A 23995-nucleotide genomic window follows, 5' to 3' on the forward strand; every position below is an offset into this window, starting at 1 on the left:
ATTTGAGAGGGACAAAGGAATGTGATGAATTCCCAAGATTATTGGCGTGTTTGTTCTGTTTCTGTCATCTACGTATTAACGTGATTTGTGCCTGTTTGGCTAAATATGCTGCTGGCTAAGAGCTTTTGTAGCTGTATTAGGAGCTGTGCTGAGTTTTGGAAGACTCAGTACTGTTACTGGAAATACTGGTTTCATAGCTTTCAGACCCCTTTGAGCACATCACGCTCCCTAAGGACAGCCCGTGTGTTCCTTTCAAACCCTATGTTGCAAGTAATGTAAAACAAATTGTTAGCAGCTTTGTGGTAAAGGAGAATGTTTCTCTCTGGTAGTCTTTCTTCTCTGTTTCATGTTGCTCTTTCTCACACATCTCTTTCTCTGCATTTGGGGGTGGCAGAACATAGGCTTACAGATAATTGAGCTTGCTGTTTGTTTCCTGAAGTGCTCCCACAAACATATTTTTAAATCCTCGAATTTGGGTTGCTGGCTGTGAAGTTGCATATATTTGTGTAATATATATCACTTCATTCCATCTACACTTACCATTTTTTTTCTCCAGAGTGAAATTCATACAGTGTTTTGTGTTTGCTATAAATACACATCTCAGCTGTATTTCTATCCTTTGTGTCAACATTAAAATTCCCTTGTTCTATGTTTAGCTTGAATAATTACCAAACCATTTGCAATTAGAACTCTAGGATATGACCTCACAGTGATTTATTCCTTGCTTCTTTCTGTATTTAATGCATTTCAGATACTGAAAATACCAAATCTTTGTCCTTTTATTTTGATGTTTATCAGTAATGGAAACATTCCAAAACAATCAGCCAAATACCTATGCTTTGTTCATTTATTGCCTTCTCTGAAGATAAATTGACTGTACTCAACTCTCTTCAGCATTTTTCTTCACCTAGATATTATTGCCTTGTGCAGCCACCCCAAGGTGACTGTTATCACTTAATTAAATCCTTGCACGCTGGGAAGAAAAAACAACATTGTTCGTTCATAACCCCAAGGAGGTGTGTTGTTTTGTTTTTTTTCTTTAAGCCACTAAGCTTTTTCCTTGTTTTATTAACTTATTCCTGGCTACAGCAAGACATACTTTGTTGATGAGCAAAAGGTTGTATTAGCTTTTTATTTTCTGGGTAAACTTATCTTTTCTCTGGGAAGAAAACTGTGGGCATTACAACAAAGAAGAAAAATGGGATCTCTCCAAACCCTGCAATTCTAGTAAAGGTCTGTGTAAACATCAAGCCAGTAAAGAGAAACAGGGGAGTAGCAGGAAGGAAATGAGAAAATAAAATGCAAACATAAAATTGGAACAAGACAAAAAAATAAGATGACATGTATATACACAGAGAAACTACTGCAATGCTAAGGGAAAATTGGCATAAGGAGTAGTATTTCTGAAGAGAAAAATATATCAGGGCTCTTTATGGTACTGTCTAGGGCAGCATCTTTTTATTAGCCTCTTGGTTAATGTCCTCTCTCTGTCTATTGATTTTAGACTACATAACACTTGCTTTTACCTTTGCATTTTCTTTTCCATAATGCATAATCCTCCCTGAAAACTGTAAGGAAATATTGCAGATGAGCCAGTCATTGAATATGTGAGACCTGTGATTTGTTTTTAAGTTGTTTTAAGCACAGTAGTTCATATGAGAAAGTTCATTTGAAGTAGTGAGTTGCCAGAATACTTAAAATGGTTTAGCTGCATATTGCTTGTTTCTAGTCCATTAAATGTAGGACCAGAAAATAGGTTTATCTACTCTAAAACTGGGGCTCAAGCAACCATATGTATTTGTTCATGATGCTAAATCATTTTGCCACCTGCTGTGTTCAACAAGCATTTGCAAATAATAAATGTGATTTGAAGCTGTAGTATTTGCAACAGCAGTTTATGATATCATTTGTATAGAAGCATAACATTTCAGTGAGTGGTTAGAAAGAGCTTTTAAGGAGTTGGATAATTGTGATTTTTCAAAATTAATCACTTATTATCTGTAGACTGTAATTATTGTAGGTCAGAGACAGCAGTACAGGTTCATATGTGAGACAGGAAATATTGATAGATTTGTACAGCTTTGCTCCAAATCTGCCAGGTCTGTACTTTGCATCACTAGTTAGTCTCTGGAAATTCCCTTTGTGTGATAAAGTTTTACCCTAACTTCTGGGATTTCTTTTTATTCTGTGCGTTTAAATTCTTTTCTGTGGCTTTGCAAATCAAATTTTATAATGTTTATATGGCTTAAATATCTGTCTTTTTTAGAAATAACAAAAATCTTTCAGTTTACCTTAACAGATTAACAGAAATGCTTTCCAACCTGTGGGCAATGGATATGCCATCCACATATTTTAAACTATACTCAGGGTTTTTTTGTCTAATCTGTTTTATCTTCAAGGCCTGTAGACTTATAGCCATCTGCACATCTTATTGAATATATTTACAAGGTAACTGAAGCCTCTTTTATTTGGAATAAGGGCAATATATTCCAAATTCATCTAGACTTTAGGTTTGGTTTGGTTTGGTTTCAGATTGTTATTAAATAGTGGTTTAAGAAACTAATTCTGCAATGAATTAGGTTTTGGTGTCAACAGAGTGAGATTCCTCAGAAGGAGATAGTTTTGGCTTGAGTAAGAGATTTTTTTAGGAGTTAGCTGTAGGTAGAATTTGATATGTAAATTTGGGACACTAATTCCAAATAGCTGTTGTATGTACATACTTTCTGTTTACTTTCCAAAACTGATTTTGTCAGATTATTTTCCTTTCCTTGTTCATTCCCTATTGGAAATTCTAGTTCTACATTTACTGTATTATTTAATTTTTTTACTAATTTTCCTACTAGTTTGTGGTATCAGTGGGTGGCATAGCAACTTCATTGAAGGATTGGGAAATGGCACAGGAAGCCTGTGAGGGAGAACTTGATTCCAGCAAGGTTTAGGTATATTGCAATATACCTATATGCAAGATATATTGCAGTTTGAAACCAGGAGGATTCAAAGTTTCATCTGCCATTAATGTCCATCTTTTAGGGGTCAAAAATTGTTCTGAATTTCTAAGCACCCTAGTGTGTTTGTTATATTTTCCATTAAAATTTTATTTTAGAAATAAACCAAGACTTAAGTACAACAGAAAATCTCCTCAAGCTGAATTGTAATCCTGCTAAGGATTGTAACTAGGCTGAAAAAACTGTTTAGATTTTAAACCCTAGTCAGAACTCAAACAATTTTCTCAGATGTGGAAAACATTTGGTTATATTTCTGTTGCAGTTATCCTCTGTGTGTGTGCTTCTGCTCTTTCCCATCTGGTTTGAAACCAGAGTCAGGGAATGACTGATAAAATACTATTTCTTTTTCACGATGGTGACTGAAAACAGATTGAAGAAATTCAGATATATGTTGGAGCTCATTAAAGCATGACCATTTAAATTTATTTATTTTACGTTGGAGGGGTTGCTGCCAATTAAAATGGCAAATTTACATGCAGAAGTCTATCTATACCACTTTCTGTGTGGTGTGTCAGGCAGTATGTTCATTTGGGCATGGCAATGGAACAGAATCTGAACTGCAAAAACATTCACATGGCAGCATGAAAAAACACTGGCAGTGCAGTTTGACAGGAAAAGGGGTAATAGTTTTAATCTAAAAGAGGGTAGATTCAGAGTAGATATAAGGAAGAAATTCTTTATGATGAGAGTAATGAATCACTGGCACAGGTTGCCCAGAGAGGTTATGGATGCCCCATCCCTGGAAACATTCAAAGTCAGGTTGGACGGGGATCTGAGCAACCTGATCTAGTTGATGTCCCTGTTCATTTCAGGGAGGTTGGAGATAGATGGCCTTGAAAGGTCCCTTCCAGCCCAAACCACTCTCTGATTCTATTTGATTTTGGCTCAATGTCTCTCAATTTAAAGAAAGGGAAAATGATGGAGAAAAGGTGAAGAAAATGAGGAAAACATGTATGTTATTGCTTAGAGTCTAAAAGTAGACAGTTCTGAAGACAGGAGACAACTGCAAATATATGGAACTTTCTTTCATTATATGATTTTTCTTTAGTAATTTCAATACTAGTTTGTGATATCAGTGGGTGTCATAGTAAGTTCATTGCAGAATTGGTAAATGGTGCAGAAAACTTAATTCTAGCAATGCTTATCTTAAAATATATGACAGCAGAAAAAAGAAAAACATCACAGTGAAAGCAAAAAAGCTGGGATGTTACAGTCACCCTTTAAACACTCTATGTATAAAGCATCATAATGAGAAATTAGAAGTGTTCCTTGGTTTTTTCTGGGTGGTTCTGAATAACAGGAAAATGGTGCTAACATTTGATTTGGCAAGAAGAGGAGTTTTCTTTCCACACTTTCGTTTATGAGAGCACTTTTACCTCAGTCATACTGAGGAGAGACTAAGCTTCAGGTCTCCTACAAATTGGAGTGAATCAGATAGTAACAGTGGAGAGCAATCATGTCAGTACCTACTTGGGACACGAGATACAACATATAGATTGTTGACATGTGCAATAAATAGCATTAGGATTGGGGATGTCAAGACTTATTCAGGGCTCTTTAGATAATGCAGTGTTGTGGATTACTGGCACAACAGCAGCTACCGTACTCTGCACTTCCGAGGAAGTCTCGAGCACCCTTTGATGAGCAGGTTGCTGATACTTTATGCCTCAGCTGATCCAGGGCACCCCTTAAGGGAACAGCATAATAATTTGGCTGCACACTAAAACCCTGTATAAAAACATAGATGAACATTTTCTGTCTCTAAAAGGAAAAAAAGATATTATTAGTTGAAACCTTGTGTTTCTGGCTTCTGGACAAATCATAACTCTTACCAGTCCCCACACTAGAGAATGGGATTTTATTATGGAAATTCAAACAGACCCTTAATTATCACAGCAGTCAGAGGTGCCACTGTAATATATTAGCTTGTATTTTAAAAAGAATATAAACCTTTTTCATTGGAAGAGCTGCACTGTGCTGTTGATATGCTTGAATTTATGCAATGAGCTGGTAAACAGCAAAATCCATACTTATCTTTACCAACACAGGCATTAGAGGTGAGCTCAGGGAAAAAAAAAAAAAAAAAAGGCGAAGAGGGAGGGAGGGAGGGAGAGAGAAACACAGTATTTCTTCATAGCCTAGGGTGAGATTAGAGACCTGTTGATGGCAAACCTACATACTGTCTTCTCACCTGGTCTCATATTCCAGCTGTGAAACAGAAGTGGAAGGTCAACATAGCAATAGTGTTTTGTAGTAGCAAACTGAGTTGATTTCCTCACATTCATTCAGGACCAGACCTCCAGTTCCCTCAGGATAATTGATTTTCACATAAATGTGCATTTCCCACTTTTGTGTGAAATGTGCTTCTGGACTGAAGCACTGTAAGCTCAAAATCCTTGCACAAAGTATTGCAACCCAGCATAAAGATATCAACTTTACTGTGAAGAATGTAAATGTTGTGGATAATTATTTCAGGGGAAGATTTTGAAATATTTTTATTATTAATGAAGTAACCCATTTGTTTCAGAAGATTGTTTATTCCATGTAGTTGAAGTATTCCTGTGTTCCCTGCACAGATGAGTGAATGGAATTCTCTCCTTCTGTGAGAACCAGAATAGCTCTGTGTAGTTTTGTGTAGATTTGCATCCTGTCTTCTACTGACTTTTGTGCCTTAAGACAGTGAGTATTTTTCAGTGATCAGGACATTTGGAAGGTCTCTGTTCCATTACATCTAATAGAAACTGATAGTCCAGCTTTTACTGCTGCAAAGGCTCTCAAAGGTCTCATCTCTATTTTAAATCTATTTTCTCTAAACCTGTAGGAATTTCTCTAAGACCTCTGTTAAATTTGAAAAAAACTAACCATGGATTTGAATGGTGTTAGTGGGGTAGACAAAGACATACCGAGTAGAGGAAACAATCTTCAGAGTTGCAAGAACCAGTTCAAAATACAAACCTTAAGGGGGTTATAGTTCTGTGGGCTTTTTTCCTCTCCCTTTGTTTTCCATGTCTCAATAAACCCAGCTGCTAGTAACTAGCATGTTCTGATTTGTGTCAGTCCAGATTCAAGGATTCAAGTCACAAGATTAGGGATTCAAAAGGCAGTAACCATTCTGGAGGCTTCTGTGTACTGATTTTTAGTGGAAAAGTGAATGGCTGCTTTAATTTAGACCAGCTGTCTATGGATCCTGAAAGACTTCAGTGGGAACGTGTGTGGAACTGCTCCACATTCCCATAGGTGGAGGAAGAATGGGTACAACAGAAGGATCTCCTGCATTAGTTCAAGGATTAATGACAGCTGGAGGAACTCAGCACGTTAGGACCAGATTCTGTCTCCTTTGCATTATAACATGGAATAAGAGGCTGAAGATAAGAACATGAGTTTTTAATTTTTTTTCCATGTAACTTAAGGAGTTACAGTTAGAAACAGCAGTGTGTTGGGTAGACTATGGATTTATTCCTAATGTTCTATGTTCTTATTATATCTGTATTCCATTGTCTGGAAAGTATTCTCCAGATGTTCTTCTTTCAAGAAGAATATAAATCAGAACTATATGCTAGTCAAAGAACTCAACTCAATTTCTCATTCAGATCTATTTTGGTTGTATGTATTGCCATCTAATAGATTAAATATGCTAAACACAAGCCCCTCATCCTGTTCTTCCTTGAACACAGCCTCTCTGCTTCATATGTATGAAATTGTGTGAGGCAAGTGAGAACACATATTCAGGTCTGGGGTAGAGGTCGAATTCTAGCAAGCCAATTGTCAGGATCAATCACCACAGCATCTGAGTACCTCTTGAGTGCACAGATGATATTTTAAGAGTGAAATTAACTTTCTATAAAAATTCTTCCTTTTAGTTTTTTCACCTAGGTTTTTGGACAATTGATATTTAGCTACCTTTATCTGTTTGCTTTCACATGGTGTCAAGTTGTGTAGATTGACAGAAAAGCTAACCAAACATGCAAATACACATCGAATATAAGATCAATTTGAATTGAGCTTACATAAACTGAAATATTTATACATAGCATAAAAGGGCATCAAATTTGAAGCTTGGGAAACAATAATATTCACAAAAATGCTTATTGTTCCCCCAGTCAGTTTTGCTTCTAGATGCCCAGTGTTTCAGTCAGCTCAGGTTTCCACAATCTCTTGCTGTGAGTTCTGAGGTGCAGTTCTGGGGACTCAAGCCCTCATTCTGCCAGTTCTGTGTATCTTAGCTCCTGCTGCTGCATCGCCTTACTCTTTCACTTTTGGCACTTATTTAGTAAATGTTATGCAGGTACATACTCTGTCAAGTCCTTTACTCAGGGCAGCACCTCTCCGTGCAGAAATGCATAGCTAATTGTAATATTTGTACCACCAAGGGGCAAGATCCACTTACATTCAAACACTATGTATTCAAAACAAAGGCAGTCCACAGGTGTACACTTAGTCCTGACCTGAAGTGATCACTTTCTCTGGGGAAGAGATATATAATATAATCTCTGTATGATAAATCTCACTCTAAATAAACCTGATTGCATTACATGGCATGCAGTTACTGGCATCACAATCTCCTGCCAAAGAGTCTGGAACCAGCACCAGGAGCTCTAGGAATCCTAAATAATGAAAGGTTAGGAACTCACCAGAAATCATAAAGATAAAAGTTCAGTGTTTTAACACATTACTTAACGGGGTGGTTTGAGATTATGCAGCAATATAGAACGGCCTTCTAGAAAAAAAAAATATTTCTATTTATGGGGGAAAGATTCCTAAAAGTCATTTATTGCTTTTGTACTCAAAAAATTGTCAAACTCTTAGTCTCAGATTTTTTTCTTGAGCATCCATTACTTAGAAATTTTTAATCTTGCTGTGATTCTCAAACTTACCTCTGATATTTGTCAATATATTATCAGCGAACAGTCCAGGGAATTCATCTTAAGAGTTCAACTGCCACCTTTAAATATTTTTCTTGCTCTAAACTTTTCTCTTCTACACTTTCTACTTTTGCAATCATTCTGTTCTATATGCTTTTTTCTAATCAAGTAGTAAAACTGCCACTGCAAGTTTTTGCTGTTTTGGATGTATAAACATAATTATTCTGTAAGTCTGTGAAAGATGCATCAAGGGAATCAGTAAAGTTTACTCCTCCTCCTTCATTTCTTGGCTTTGAGCTATAAAACAGACCTCCTTATTATTGACAAATTTATTTTTTGGCACTCCCTTGTTGTCATAAATTGCATCCTGACCACATGAGCAAAGAGCACGAAAATGACAAATTAGGAAGCTGGCATCAAAGTCCGTGCTAACCACATCCTTTGAGTTTGTCCCCTTACCTCATCTCTTTTACTGGAGTTGTTTTGGTGCCAAATGCATGCTGCCTTGTTGCCAAGTATGTGTCATTAATTCACAAGGAGTCTATGGTCATGTAGCCATATAACTGTTATGGTGGACTGTGATTGAAAAAATGGCAGCAGTATGAATGGAAAAATGGGGTTTCTGTGTGTTTTACATTGGGGCTTTTGCTCAGTAGCAAAAAGCTTGTAGCCCAAGGAAGGCTGAAATAATTTCTATGCCTTTTAAATTTTTATTTGGGCTTCTGTTGGGAGGTAGGTTTTTTGTTTTGTTTATTTGGGGTTGGTTTGTTTGTTTGTTTGCAAGGGATTAAAAAGATGGAAGAGGACAAATAAAGCTTTTAGAGATTTATGTAAGTCATTAGATGATCAAACTTCGGTTGCTCATTTTTATTCATGTGTATCAAATACATCCCATGTAAAATCCTATTTCCCAGCACAAAACTCCAATTGTCTCATAGTACTTAATTGTGAAAGCCCAAGGTCAGATTTTCCACCTAAGTAGTTATGCTTTTGCATGTTTGTTGAGGTTGCTGGAGGATATTGCTCTGATATCTTAATAATGAGAGCGCAGAAGATGGATACTGAGGCCAGATTTCTGTTAGCCATCATTTATGCCTTTTATTTCATTTTAACCCTCCATCCAAAAATGGTTACCATGTTGAAGTGGAACTTGCTTTTTTGTTTCTTTCTGTAGTAAATCATATTTTTTAAGCCATGTTGTGGCTCGATCGATCGATAAATAATGCAACTGTATGTATATTATAAGAGAGGGATTATGTTCTTTCATAAACGTCAGTTGCCTCCAATGCTTCCTTGCTTTTAAAAAAAGAGTGAAATATTTTTGCTGTTATTGAATTTTGTATATCTAATTGGTGACAGGCTTTGTCCTTAAATAAATGCTCAGCTCCAGTTATAATATCACTATGTTATAAGAGTAAAAATTCTAATTAAGATGATCTGTTTTCCAGGAAAAAGTTTAGTATATCAATTAGTCTGTTTTATCAGGGGAACATTCCTTTCTCCAGCCCCTAACTCCTGATCAGAGCCTGAATGAGAAAAGCATCACAGATGCATGCTGCATTGGACAAAGAACACATGCATGCATTTAAATCATGTATATCTTACTTTTTACTGATGTAATTGTGAAATATGTCCTTTTTGCATTCATAATTAGGGGGTGGAACAGATGGTGAAGGCTTAGTTTAAAATAATCTGTCATTAAAATAACCTAGCCTACTGGTAATTCTTCACTCTAACTGGAGTTTAGGTCAGGGTAACAGGGTTTTTTGAAGCATTGGAATACCCTAGGAAGAATTAGGGACTTCATAGATAGTGTGAAATATGAGGATATTCTCCAGAAGGACACCGTAGTAAGACTCCAGTGAATTAAATTTGCCTGTAGTGGGAATATGCAAAAATGGCTGGGACAAAATTCCTCTGACAAATATAAATCCATTTACTATGATGCATTATACATAAGTGCATATTCGGTCAAAGTGGTACACTAGGTTTCATATCCTGAAAGGAAATAACCTCACTATGCTTCAAATACTGTAAAAGGCAGTGAGTATTTTGGGTTAAAAACCTGTGCTTTATATTTTTGTATTATTCTGATGTCAGAGGATATAAATTATAATAATTTGCATTATTGTTCTGGGGTGCTGTAGCTAGTGACTTTTAAATCTGAGTCTCACTTCCTTCGTGTCTACCACATTGACTTGCTCGTATGTGACAAAGAAAAGCTTGTATCAGTCCTGCCTGGCTAATTTAGAACAGTTTTCAGGAAAAAGAAAACTGGTTCAATAAATCAGATACTTGCATGTCTTTAAAGCGTTTATTTTAGTGTTCCCTTCAAGATTTCATTCTTTAACAGCTTTGAAGAGAGCATATAGATTTCAGCATGGTATTATGATAAATCTTCTTGAGGAGGGGCAAGCATTAACATTTGTGTCGGTTCTTTTTCATCTTAATCCAACCTTGGTTAATAATCAGAAAATTCTACATAGTGGGTAAGAAGATGTAATTAACCCTTTGACCCCAGAATCTTAATTGGCGCCTGTTGAAAACAGTGGGGCAGTTAAAAAAAAAATAAATTAAAAAGTAGCCTGTGGTGATTGAAACAGCATAATACATAATGGTTTTCTGAAATCAAAAGTAATAGAGAGCTTCAGCTTTAATCACATTTTGCATAAAGCCAGTAAGTGTAGTTTTAAACAAGAAGTTGCCAGTCTACCTTAAATTGGATTGTGCTCAAAATTGGCATTTGGGGTCACCCTGACCCTTTCTCAGCTGCCACACTAGATGAGATAGGAGTAGGTTTATGACAGTCAACTTCATTCACTTTAAAAAATAAGAGAGAGAAATTAAGTCAAGAAAATTTCCCTTGTATTCATGGTCTCTCCTTCAATGAAAGTAGGACATTACAAAAACACAGTTACCTTTTCAGACCCTATTTGTATATTGTAGTTAACTCTGGAAATTCTTCTGCTTGTGAACCACATTGAAAATGTTCAGAAATTCTGTCTGGAAAGCACTGTGGTCCTCCTTTGAAAAGAGATATTTGAAAGCTGACTCAATCCACTACCCTTCTCTCATTTATTTTGTCCTTAGTTACACATAAGTAATATGAATACTACTTCCAGATATTTCTCATTAAAACAGAATTGCTTGTGAATATGTAGTATCCAGTGGTATCACATACTCTTCTCCAGTATATAACATGACCTGTGTTATGTTGCCTTGCACCTTCTCTGAAGTCTGCTGCTCTCTTGGCATGCACAAAGGACATACGCTTTATGAAAAATTGAAAAATTTCAACACGCATTACTTAAATAATAAATATTCATAAATAATACCTATGAATAACGAATGAGGCAGTCCTTCAGAACTACTGTTTGACCTGTAAAAGGAACAACAACATTGTCACAAAAGTGGTCCGTCTCAGCCCTTTCATACTGGTGGGAGGAACTGCCTTGCATTGGAAGATGGCTGTTTCTCCTCCTATTTTTATTGTCATTTTTCTTAGGAATTGGAACTTGAGCTTAGTACTTGGAGCTTTTGTTTTAAGGTCTTTGTATTTTGGGCATGAAAGGAGTTTGGTGTCCTTTAGCTGTTATTAGTGGCTCTTTCAAAATACAATTAAATAAACTTCCTCATTTTGTTCTATTGAACAAAATGCTGAATTTGGTCAGCAGTTGCACTTAAGCATAGCTTCAGAGAGGTGGAAAAAAAAATTGACAAAAAATGAACATGACTCATTAATCTCAGCTGGCTTAATGAAGAAATTTTATGTCTCAGTAAGTGACTAATCACATCCAAAGGTGTTGGTGTGCTGCATTGGCCCTGCCAGTCCTTCAGTGGTGCCTCCTCAGTTACCACCTTTGTAAAACTTGGGGGCAAAAGTAAGGAATATTCTTCCAGAAAGAAAGAGAAAAAATTACTAAACAAGTAAAGCTAATAAAGTAAAACTATTTAAAAGAAAGCAGAGAATCAGAGTTAATGGCAAGGAAAAGTAGCAAGTGCTTAAGATGACTAACACTTCTCACTTCAACACCCTTCCAGGTGCTAATGACTTGCAAACTTTAGCCATGGAGGCTGAAATTTCTTTGAATAGCTATGTCGGCTAGAATTGTTTGTTTGTTTATATTTTTTCCAGCAAAATTGGTGTCAGATAATTTCAAAACCACACTGAGTGAAACATTTCTGCCTAATCAATACTCAAAGCTTTCTTCAAAGTTGTGTTTCATTAAGCCTGAATTCCTAAATAAGATGATGTGCATAAAAGAAGCAGAAAAGACATCAGTGGCTCAGAGAATTATATTTTCTGGTTCTTAGAAAGCTTTGCCCAGATATGCTTGATAATTACACACTAATGCAGTGCTAAGCAGACCAGACCATAAATGTGCTGAAACTGTATGTCATTCTCTCAAGTAACAGAGCAAAGGGGCCACACAAAAACCTATATAAAAAACTGAGAAGAGGAAAGTTGTTTTTATATGATACACAATTAACCTATGAAACATCTTTCCTCAAGAAAGGAAGGTATCACAGTCATGCCAACTGCAAGAATGAGTTTGTGAGAAACCTCTGGTAGGCTTGTCATGGCCTGTATGGATATTCCACTGTTCTGAAGCATCTCTGTGCATACTGTCAGACCCAGGGACACTGACTGCTGCACATTGGCCTTTAGTCTGAGTCAGCGAGACAATTTCTTGGTGGTGGTGGAGAATGGAGTTCTGTATAGGTGGCCAGGGAGACAGTGTCATGGTTCTCAGCTCAACACAGGGTTAAACCAGTTTCCTCAAAGGAACACAGGACAGGGAATCAGGAATACTTTAACTAAGACCTTTAAAGATTTACTTTTCTGAGTAGGAGATTGTACATAGTGAGAGAGATCAGATGTGCAAAGGTTTTGATTGTCCTGGTATTGATCTAAGTTTGAACTTCACTGTTCCAAATTTTCCACCTGTTATTGATGTTAAAAATTCAAGGAAGTGATGTTAATAATTTGAGAAAGAAATTATGATGATTTATAAGAGGCCATAAATTACTTGCATAATATAAATGTTTTTACATGAAGGAGATCCATGCAGATTTACATTTTTATTAATTCATAAATATAAATTAGAGTCTTTTTTAATGCAGTGTCTTTAGTGAGGGTTTGTTTTCCAATATGCAGTCTATTATTTTTAGAAAACTCAGCTTTTGCACTAATTCCACCACCTACTACATCAGAGAGGGGTGAACTTTTGCCAAAGACAGCTTTTGACTAGCAGCCTGTTAGAAAATAGTCAAAAGCGGAAGAATAAAAATATTAAAATCCCTCAGAAATCACTCTTGTGCATTTGCAAAGGAGTGATTATGTGATTTTGCCATCATGTTATCTCCATCAAATTTATGTGTTTTTTCCTTCCAAAACTAGGCTAATCTCTCAAATGCTACAGTTATTTCATACTTTCTGAGCTGTTTTAGGATTTCTAATATCTGGAATTTTGTGATTTTGCTTTTGCAATAGTCTATGATTGTTTGCCAAAAATCATCCTTATAAAAGGCAGAAAGGTAAAGACAGGGATGGTGTAAGAAGGTAGTTTGTTCCTAGTGAAGATTTACTCCTATTCATAGAGGTATGCTCCCTTCTAGATGAGCAGTGATTTACTCTGTTAAGAATATAGTCCTCTGTTTATTAACTGCACTCATGTTTCAAAAGGTATGCATTAATCACTGGGATTGTATTTTGGTTTTTGCTGTTGCAATGGAAACCACATCCAAAGACTTGAACCTGTCAAGGAAAAATCTGATCTAGACTTTTACACCAAAAGGATGAAATTCATAGCATTTCTAAAGACCTAAACTGTAAACATATTTGACAGTAATCTGCTGATTGGCTTTGTTGTCTCACAAAAGGAAAATGGTGTGTGGCTACATGCGTGCATGTGCGTGCGTGTGTGTGTAATCCTCAATTAATTTACAAATTATTGAGGTCCACAGCAATTTGAGTGATGGCAGGATTTTATTTTCTCCTTTTGAATTTTTGGAAATGGAAATTCTCTGCTTTGATTCTGAGCAATGGGGGGTGATTTTTTTTAATATAAACGGCTCAATTGGAAGGTTATTTGTTTTTCTTATTTTTTTCTTAATGGAAAAAAAATGAACATTTTATTTTTTATATTTCTTCTATCAAGAAAATGATATAAATTTTATACAGTATATGGCAGATATAAGCATGGCAGTAAAATAACTTAGTAATATACTCATCAACTTGGACTTAGTAATATACTCATATGATGTTGATTAATATGTAGACAGAATACAAAGGAATTGTCTTAAGGGTTCAAATTAAAACTACTCTCAGAAAATTCAGAATATTTTCCTCAGTTTATTCTGTGATGCCTTTGTTTGAATATATTTCTATTTGTAGTTTGGAATTCTTTATTAATCTATTCACTTATTTTTTTCCTCTTATTCTGTAGTCCCTGGATGGATTTGTATTTGCACTAAATCAAGAAGGAAAATTTTTGTACATTTCAGAAACTGTCTCCATCTATTTAGGCCTGTCCCAAGTAAGTACACACTTTCAATTCTAGAACATAACTGTGTCTGATGCATTCTTCTGTTTATTATTATTAGGAAATAATACTTTGGTTTCTGTGTTTTCCATGGATTATTGAATTAGCTGTTTAAAGTTGCATCCTGCTGAACCTGAGATACAACTGAAAAATGTGTCTCTAGTACTGAATGTTGAGATGTAAGAAAACTTTTTGCCACAGAGGATCATTATTAATTTATTGAGAACAAATGAAGTTTCTTTTCTCAGTTGTTTTGAACTTTAAACCTCTATACCTGATAGGAAAGGGACACTCTAATAGTACTTCCCTTGTGTCCTATTACTGGATGTTTATGGAGTACCCTGCATTATCCAGGGAGCTGACACGATGACAGGGAGTCATTTGGAGTCAAGAAATGCTGAAAGAGGCCATTAAAATGTCTTGCAGGGAGGGTTCCAACAAGGACACATTTTGATGCTTTCACCAATGCTCACTAATATGAAAAGATGAATTTTTAAAATATAGTAATTTGGGGGGGGGTTTGGTTTGAGGTTTTTTTTTTCATTTAATTGCTGACAACTGTTTTTCGAAGATTAAAAGGCAGGGCAGAAGTGGGGCAAAAGTTAGTTGTTAATGCTTATTCCTAATCCTGCAGCATTCAGAAATGTTTAGGCAGGATAGCTTCTTTCTGCTTTCACTTAGAAATGAAGCAGAAATATTTTGCATGATGATTTTCAGAGAGGGACCATCAACATCTACTGCAGTCACCCTGAGGAGGAAAAGAAAAACTGAAATAATACTTATTTCAGCTACTTTAAATTGGGACCCACACAGCTATGAGGAAGCAACTATTTGTTTACTGTCAGTTTTGCTGTACCCCACCAACAATTAAATGAGAAATATTAATATTTGGTGACAAAAAAAGACTAATTTTAAATATTATCAGGTGAGAATATGAATAGGGGCTCAGTAGGTCCTCAAAGAACATGCAAGCAATTGACTGTAATAAGTTCAGTAATTGTTATTTTGTGCTGGCTTTGGCAAACCCTGTGATAGAAATGAAAACAAGAGCTGTTTCTAGCTCATATCATATTCTTGTCTCTCATTAAAGTCCCTCGTTTCGTAATAGACTTTAATCCCTAACTTAATCTGTTTGGGAGTTTGTATCAAGAATCTCACATTTTGAAATTGGTGCACCACCATGTTGCTAATACAGTAAAGAATTGGAACTTTAATGTTTATTATTGTCTTATGTTCATATTAATCTGGTTTATGCATAGTATCCAACAAAGTCTAATAAGCCAGTAAAGAAGAAGGATGGATAATTAGTTTAAGCAGGTAAATGCTAATTAGGAAACTCCTGAAAGGCATCCATTATACACTAGCTTAAAACAAATTTTACAGCCCTGGTTAGTGGTGTAATCCAAATTCTGTCAAGGCAACTGCATTTTCTGTAATTGAGATGTGTATGTTTGCTTTGCATAACAGATGGCTCTGTATGCTTAGACTGATAGCTAGGAAAATAATAATTGCATTATTCTGGCCAAAAGAATATTAGCTCTTGGGTTTTGGCCATTTCAGTCAGTCCTCCTGCCAGCACAGCATATGCACATATATGGATTGGATTTTCAAGGAAATTGATGCATCTGGAATAGTGTGGCCATCTGAAATATCATCTGTTCAAGAAAAATTTGGCTTTAACCCTATGTTAGTCTCTTGTTAAAAGCATTTTCTGCCACTGCCTTTCAAACTATAGAGTTGATAAATCTCTCCTTGCTCTGAACTCACATCATGTTGTTAAGACTTTATGCTCCGTCTTGATCCATATACATTTCAAGAAAGGGTTCAGATAAATGAAGCAATTTTCTTTGCATGTCAGAGTATTGGAAATATCAGGGCAAATATTTCCATGTGTTCACCACTGAAAGTACTGATGGAAAAACTACCAAAAATCAGAACCAATACTGTGGTTTTTTATAGAATAATAAATTAAACTTACTGAGATTTACTAAAATATCTGAGTTTTTTGTTTTTCTTCTCTTCTGTCTTTATGGGGACATTTGGTATTTCCAAGACCCACTGTATTTATATATTTTTGATACATTGCTCTCTTGGTATAGCATTATATTGCTAATCTCTTAATAATTTTAAAAGGAGTCCTGTAGCTACTTCCTACTAAATCACTAGTCAAAGCTTATTAGTTGCTAAAAATATTAACAAGTCTATCCCTAGAACCATTTCTCAAATATACATGGAAATGCTACAGTTTTCACCACACCAAAATTAAAATTCTCGTGAATTCTGAATTTCTGGGTTGGTGCTTTGTGATACATGTGGTTTTGCATTTCTTGCACTGCAAGTAAACATTGATATGCCCTATGCGGATACTCCAGAACTTTATATTTATATAGAACCTCCAGGCAGTGATGCACTGAAAGGCATTATAATGTACATTATTATTTGAAATAGCTTCATCAAGTGCTGCCTTTGGAGTCTTACTTTCTAGTCAAATTATTTCTCCAAGACTTCATCCTTGTTTGGTGTTGTTTTGTTTTTTGGGATTTTTCAAGTTTTCATTTTTTAACTAGCATGCATGGAAATAATGTAAAATATATTTTGTATTTGCAAAGCAAAATCTCATGTCTCCTAGATAAAGGAAAATAGTTCTTGTATTGAATCTCAGCAGGTGACAATAGTTATGGTAGTCAATTTTACTCTTTTCTGAACACTTAGAGCCAGTGGTGCAAAACAAATGGATGCCAATGTTCTAAGAAAGCTGCAGGATTAATAGTAAACAAATCTGATAAACCAGTATCTTGGAAAGTAGCCTGAAAATTATAATAATAAAGTTACCCCTGGCAAAAGTAACAGCATATTTGAACAGTAAACAAAAATTGCAATAAATGCCCTTTTGACATTACAATGAATATAACTTATATGTAGACACCCACCGACATATATATTTTGAATATTTTTTTTGTATAATTTATCTTCCCGCTAATGCTAACCAAGAATTTTGAGCTAGTTTGGCAGATGTGTATTTCAGACCACACCATGGAATTACAATCAGATCAGTTTCAGAGAGTAGAGACACATTTCAAAGTTTAGGAAAAGAGTTAGCTGAAAATAATGAGTGGGAGAAGGTAAAGAGCCAATGCAAGAGAAATGGACCAACAATCTCCCAGTTAAAGGGTCTATGCATATTGGCTTTAGTCTATGTTAGTTGTCATAGCTCATTTATACTTGAGGCAAGCTGATATAGTTGAACATACTTTTCAGCTCTTTCATGAACTGTAATATTTGTTGGAAGACCCAGAAATGTCTGGAAATGTGCAGTATGGCCAGGATTTCTTCTCTGGGTCGATCAACATGATCTGTGGTGGTGTAGCCAATACAAACATCTGTTTACACTGGATCTCTGTAGTGATGTAAAAATGTTTGTTCTTCATATGTATCTAGTCCCATACGTTTTCCAAGTCAGTAGGCAGGTTTTGGTTTCAGGGTAACCTCCATCTTTGAAACCCTCAGTGCATGATTTTGTTTTAGAAATGGGATGAGATTTCTAAAGAAAATGGCTAACCACTGAAGAGGCATTCAAACTGCTCCTTCCAGCACTTAGAAATCAGTGTGAGTGCTTCCCTAACAGATTTCAATTCTCTTGAAAAGTGTCTGTGTTTGAGACTTGGACCAACATATGCTGAAACATAAAGAGTAACAAAAAGGGAGAAAAATCTATCCAGAAACAGATAGAATAAAAATGTGTTATCCAGAAAGGATAAAATTGCCTGGCATATGATGTTTCAGGTTCAATAGAAAATATTATGAACTGCTAATCTGGCTAGGATGCTTTTGCATTCAGGAAACAAGTTCTTAATCACCTCTTACAACAGTTGTACTCAGCAAGGATAATATGCATTGTTTCCTGCCTGTGAGGTCCACATCTTAAAGTAAAATATTTCCTACCTTTGCTCCTGCTTGCCCAGGACACAGAGCAGATTGGCCTGTTGAAAAGAGAGCTCACTAAAAATGAACAGTGCAGCTGCTGGCATAATGAGAGATAGATAATAGAGATGGAAAAGGAAGAAAACAAGAATAAAATTTTGAGAATTTATCTATTTGAAAATAAAGCAGGCAAAACCAACAGGTATATTAAGTGTGTACTCTGTTACCAGTAGCATAATATATTTCCTTATTTTGGCTTTCTGTGCATTTGTTCTATGAAATGGCAAATAAAATTATAGCTACAGCACACAAGTACAAGGTCAAATAAATGACAGTACTCATTCTATTTGTGAAGCTATTCTGAAAAGGAACCATGGTGCCAAATGTGGTTTATTTGAATAATAAAGAAGAATTAGATTCCCCTGATAACTTGGCTGAGGGCCAATAAATCACTGGAGGTTAAGAATGCTTTGCAACTGCCATGTATTTCTTTTGCTTTTACGAAGCACAAACCTCAACTACTATGCTCTACCTGTTTTTCAATGCAAATCAAGTTGAGGTTAGTCGATTGTTAAAGGATTGCTTTTGTGCTCTGTTTGCTTAAATATAATATAAAGCAATCTTGACACTTGCACTGATTCTGTAAATTCTATCTTATTTTTCTTCTCTGCCATTAACAAAATAAACTACTGCTGCTGCTGCTGCTGCTGCTACTACTACTACTACTACTACTACTACTACTACTACTACTACTACTACTACTACTACTTACTATTATTATTATTATTATTATTATTATTATTATTATTATTGAAAAATTTTAAAAATCCAGAACTGGAAATTTTTTTAAGCAAAACAGCAAAACTAGACAATGACCAATTGCGAACTTACCCTTTTTCTTGTGATGTTGTCATTGTTTTAACGTTCTGAATTTAAATACTTCTATGTAACCTGGTTGTTTGTGCTCATGCAGTAAATTTGTCCACTAGCACTGTTAATTTTTTACCAGTTTTTCCTCTTCAAAAAGAGTAAATAAGAACCTGGAAAATTCTGTGTTGATCATATGGGGCTTTAAAATTTTTTCCCTTAACACTCAAAGTAAGAATATTAATTTACTGTTGTATTTTATGCTAAAAGAAGTGAACAAGGGAGGAGTTCTATTGAAATACAGCAGCTCTGAGGATTTTGAGAGCAGTAAGAAAATATAAGTATCAAAATAATTCAGAAACAGTACAAGGCACAGTGGCACATTATCAATTTACAACATTTAAATTGATAAATGCTTGGTGGTGAAGGCCTACAAGGGCACTTTGAAAAGCAAATAGCGACCTGCTGAAGAAATTGATTTTTCCCCCCCGAAAATGACTGCATGATGCATCATTTGACTGCATGCTGTCCAAGTGCTTGACAGAGATAATCTCAGCAATCCCACGGGTGACCTTATCGTTCTCACCAGGGCAACTTTGTCTAGGTTCTGACTTTGTGCATGTCAAGGTTTCTTCAGGCAGGATCCTTAGGGGGAAAAAGTTCCTCTGTTCGATCCAGATATTGAACCACTCTTGAAGGCACTCCCCCACCCCCAAAAAGGCAAGCTTGTTTCTTTTCTTCATAATTATGAATGAACTGAACAAGGGAAAATATCTATAGACACAGTATCTTTGCTGAGGACATTATTGCTTGCCCAGTGTAGTTTAGCTTAGCTCTTAAAGGAGAAAGGATACCTGCCATTAGAGGTTATCAGATACAGCTGAAAGACTCCAAAATATGTGGCACTCTTCTACATAGCAGAAATATTCCACCTGCTTTCTTTATCACACTCTCTGTTCACGGCTTTATTTTTGCCATACTCAGAGTATTTAATATCAGTACCTAATCATTTCTTCTCTATGTTGTTTTTTTGGTTGTTCTTTTTTTTAATCCCTATCCCAACCCAAGAGCTTTTAAGACAACTCAAGTGCAAATGACAACCTGACAGAAGTCCTGAACATCAACATCAATATGCATAATTTTGCATAGACACTCTGTAGCAACCTTCACTGTATGGTCATGACGAGGTCCAAAACACTTAGGCTATTTTATCTGGTTATTGAAAAACAGGTTTTCTCTTGCACAGAGAAATATATTGCCCAAACTGTGATGAATAGTGGCATTTTAAACTTTGCAGGATTTTTTAAAGTGCTTTGTACAATGAACAAACTATTCTTCATGTGCAGTTTGTAAGTGTTAATTATAATTACTAACTAGGAATCTGTTGAAAGCAGCAAATGTTATGCTCTGTTTGGTACCCCAAAGCTGCTTTACCCACTGCCTTTGACACCCTCAGTTCACTGTATTCAACCTCTTTTACCTCCTTCTTTCATCCACAACATTAATTCTGAGTGAACAAGACGTGCTTCCCTGCTTTTGACAAGATTTGCTGCAGTCTCATGCGACAAAAACCCAACACTCATTCCAGATTCAGAAAGTAGGATTTATAACAGCATTTTAATTTAATGTTGGATGTCGAACATATAAAGAGATCACAGTAGTACTAGAGCTGAAAATTGATGCCTTTTTTATTAGTGTCCTCTCAGAAGTGGGTGAGCCGCTGTTTGTGCAATGGAGCACAGAGCACCACAGTCAGATGAATGAGGATATGCTATCTGCAAGGAATCATATTTCAAACCACTGTCTGCCTCTATTGATGTGCTCAGAGTTGAAAGGTTATGCTAGTAAATGCCATCAGAATTTTCAGCATTAGAAATCTGTGGAATAATCCGCTGACTGTCACTTTGTAGTCAGTCCAAATGCAATACATAGTGATGCTTTAATGATTTTTTTTTAATTGAAATTAACTTATTGTTACTGATCACATTGTTTTGCTTCTTCTTCTACAGTGTTTTTAAATACTGCCAACAGAATTGTCTTATAGGCTCCACTGAATATAGCTGTCTGTTGAGTTAACTAAAGGAATCCAGAATGTCATTTTACATGAGAATCATGTTTCCCTTATTTATTCCTTTGAACATATTTTACCAGCCATTGAGGCTGAAACATTGAAAGCCTTTATGCAGAAGGGATTCACTGGTTAAAATGAATCACAGATTCCCCATGCAATAAAATATAGCCTCATTGGTTTAACACTTAAAGGCTGAAGACTTTTTATGTCACTTAATAATTTCTACCATTTGCTGTTAAAGGAAACGAAAAAGGCATTTGATAAGGTATTTTCAATGCAATTCTTAACTCTTTCCAGTACTGAACAAGACTGAAAACATTAGCAAGCAGACCATTTTCTTCCTGTTGGATGCAATGATTTCAGATTATTTTAATAAATATATCTGGGGAAAAGGGGTAAGACAATTTAGGTATTTTAGGTTTCTCTTTCCTATTAAAGCAAATTAAAAGTTTTCTTGAATTAATATTCATATTATCCAAATTAGCTTCAGTGTACTTTTGGAATCTTCTTTGCATTGCATTGTAACATATTCATGTGGAAGTTGGAGAATATTCTGTAAAACAAACAGCTGTGGAATAACTGGGGGGGAAAAAAGCAGATAATGGTGAGAAACATACAAATTTGCCCGAAAGGTTTTTTCCATGCTTTTCGGGCACATTAGAGATGAGGAGAAAAAAACCTCAAATAAAAATAAATATACCACCTTTTAAGAGTAAGTTCAAACAGGCATTCTTCTCATGAGTGATAAAAATTTCACTTCTAAAAAACCTATAATTAATAGATTTTGATTGATAGTAAGAAAATATGTCTTTCATTGCTTAAACAACATACTGATTATAAACTTTGATTTTCTTTTACATTCCTGTTTGAGTCAGAGAAAGTGAAAGTCATGACTCAAATATTTTCCATTGTATGAAATTATTCAAGATTTGTAGCAGAGAAGCAGTAGGAGTTCACTTGACAGAACTTCCAAGCACTTGAGAAGGGTGGGTCAATCCACAGATACTCAAGGGTTGGTTTAAGGTTATGAAAGGAATAAAACAGTGTCCACGTGTATTAAAAACACAATCACTGAATGGTTCTGAGCTAAATAACAATGCTGCAAAAATGAAATATAAAAAACTGCTTTAAACTCAGATCAGTTCAGTGATATCTTCAGCTACAAATCCTCACTGACAGTTCTAGCAATCTAAGGGACGTGTGCATATGAAAGCCCAAGATCAGGAAGCAGCTCAGAAAAAGGACAGGAAATACATCTTATTCTGGTTTTGCCAACATCATGCATTATTAAAGCCTTGGTCAGGACTTTACTTGCTCTGTGTTCAGTCAGAGTTAACAGACTAATACTACTCTGAGAAGAGAGGATTGGTAAGAGAGCAGGAGGATTCCAAATTCTGTGGAGAGTGCCTTCACTGCAGATGGGATCTATTCGAGAGAACCTCCCAAGTCAGAGGCTAATGGTGCTTAATCCCCAAGGTTTGTAATGGAAATTCAAGACAATCATGTCCATGTATTACTCTTCCAGTATTAATTTATATTCTTTTGTCACTCCCTGTTCATCTTCAGCATTAAAATAGACCTATGCTGCTTTAGTATTTTAACCCCTTGTTTCCCTGTTTTATCTTCTGGCATTTGAGGATGCCACCCAAGACAGCCTCTGCCTGTGTGCAGCAGCTGACAGCAGCTTCCTGGTTAAGTTACAGTGTGAAAGGCAAAGCTCCCAGGTTGCTTTCTGCATCTAGGGGACAGGGAAAAAGAGCAGCAGAAAACTTGTCAGGCTTACTGTGAACCAGTACTTTATCTTACTTGCTCAGCTGAGTTCCTTAACATTCACATTGCAAGTTCTCTCTGCTGTTTGCTCATACCTTCAAAGCTGTCTACATTCAGCCTGAGTAACTCATCATCCACATGGATGATGTTTATTTATCGTTCTCATGGCACTCCCACAGAAGCTTCCTCTACAGATGAACCCACAGAAGAGCCAGTTTAAAGCCATTTTACAAGCTAGACCATCAAAATCTGACATCAGGACCCACCTCGTCACGTGGCCTGCTGTAGCAGTGCAGGCATAGCCAAAACCAGCCATGGAGCAGAGGGGTACTTCTACTGACCACCTGATAAGGTAGTAGAAAACGAGGAATTCATTTTTCCCAGACAGGAGCTCAGATGTGGCAACAGAGTGAAGTGATAAACTTCCTTTGCCCAGAGTTAGAAATTTAGGGCAAAAAGGTGAGAAATAAAATCTCTTTGTTCAGCCATGAGGAGAAATGTCTAAGAGCAGAATCATCTTCCCTTTAGAGACAGGAAGCACCAGCATATGTTGGAGGGATGGGAAATCAGATTAGTATGAGGGGACAGACAAAAGAAATGCCTCTCTAGTGTGAGCAGACAGGAAGGGGAAGACAGGGAAGAAACATAGCATACTGTCTCTACTCAGCAACAGAACGGTGAGGAGACATGCTGCCCCTTCCTCAGCAACCAAGAGAAATTTTGCTAACCTTTGATATTCAGAACTCACAGCCCAGCATAAACTCAAATAGTGAGTCTGGTTCATACTCAAGATATATGAAAATAAAATTTTAAAGGGCTTATTAACATTCAGGGGGGTTTGCACCCTTTGTGACTTTGTATTTTCAAGTCTTCTTTTTCCATTAACTACATGAATGCTAAAAATGTACTTTAATATGTAGGAGGTGTCTGAGACTTTTTGGGAATAGCATGATT

The 23995-nt window shown here is 36.0% G+C and overlaps 1 protein-coding gene across 3 annotated transcripts in view; it reads left to right on the top strand.

The window, feature by feature from the left end:
• NPAS3 (neuronal PAS domain protein 3) overlaps positions 1-23995 on the top strand; it is a 591155-nt gene that overhangs the window by 396642 nt on the left and 170518 nt on the right. For all 3 annotated transcript variants that reach the window (XM_059849891.1, XM_059849892.1, XM_059849893.1), the window contains one exon: positions 14317-14406. In XM_059849891.1, coding sequence (XP_059705874.1) covers positions 14317-14406 — 90 coding nt within the window. The remainder of the gene's footprint in view (positions 1-14316; positions 14407-23995) is intronic.

The sequence above is a fragment of the Haemorhous mexicanus genome, chromosome 6 (assembly GCF_027477595.1).
Source record: "Haemorhous mexicanus isolate bHaeMex1 chromosome 6, bHaeMex1.pri, whole genome shotgun sequence".
NCBI lineage: Eukaryota > Metazoa > Chordata > Aves > Passeriformes > Fringillidae > Haemorhous > Haemorhous mexicanus.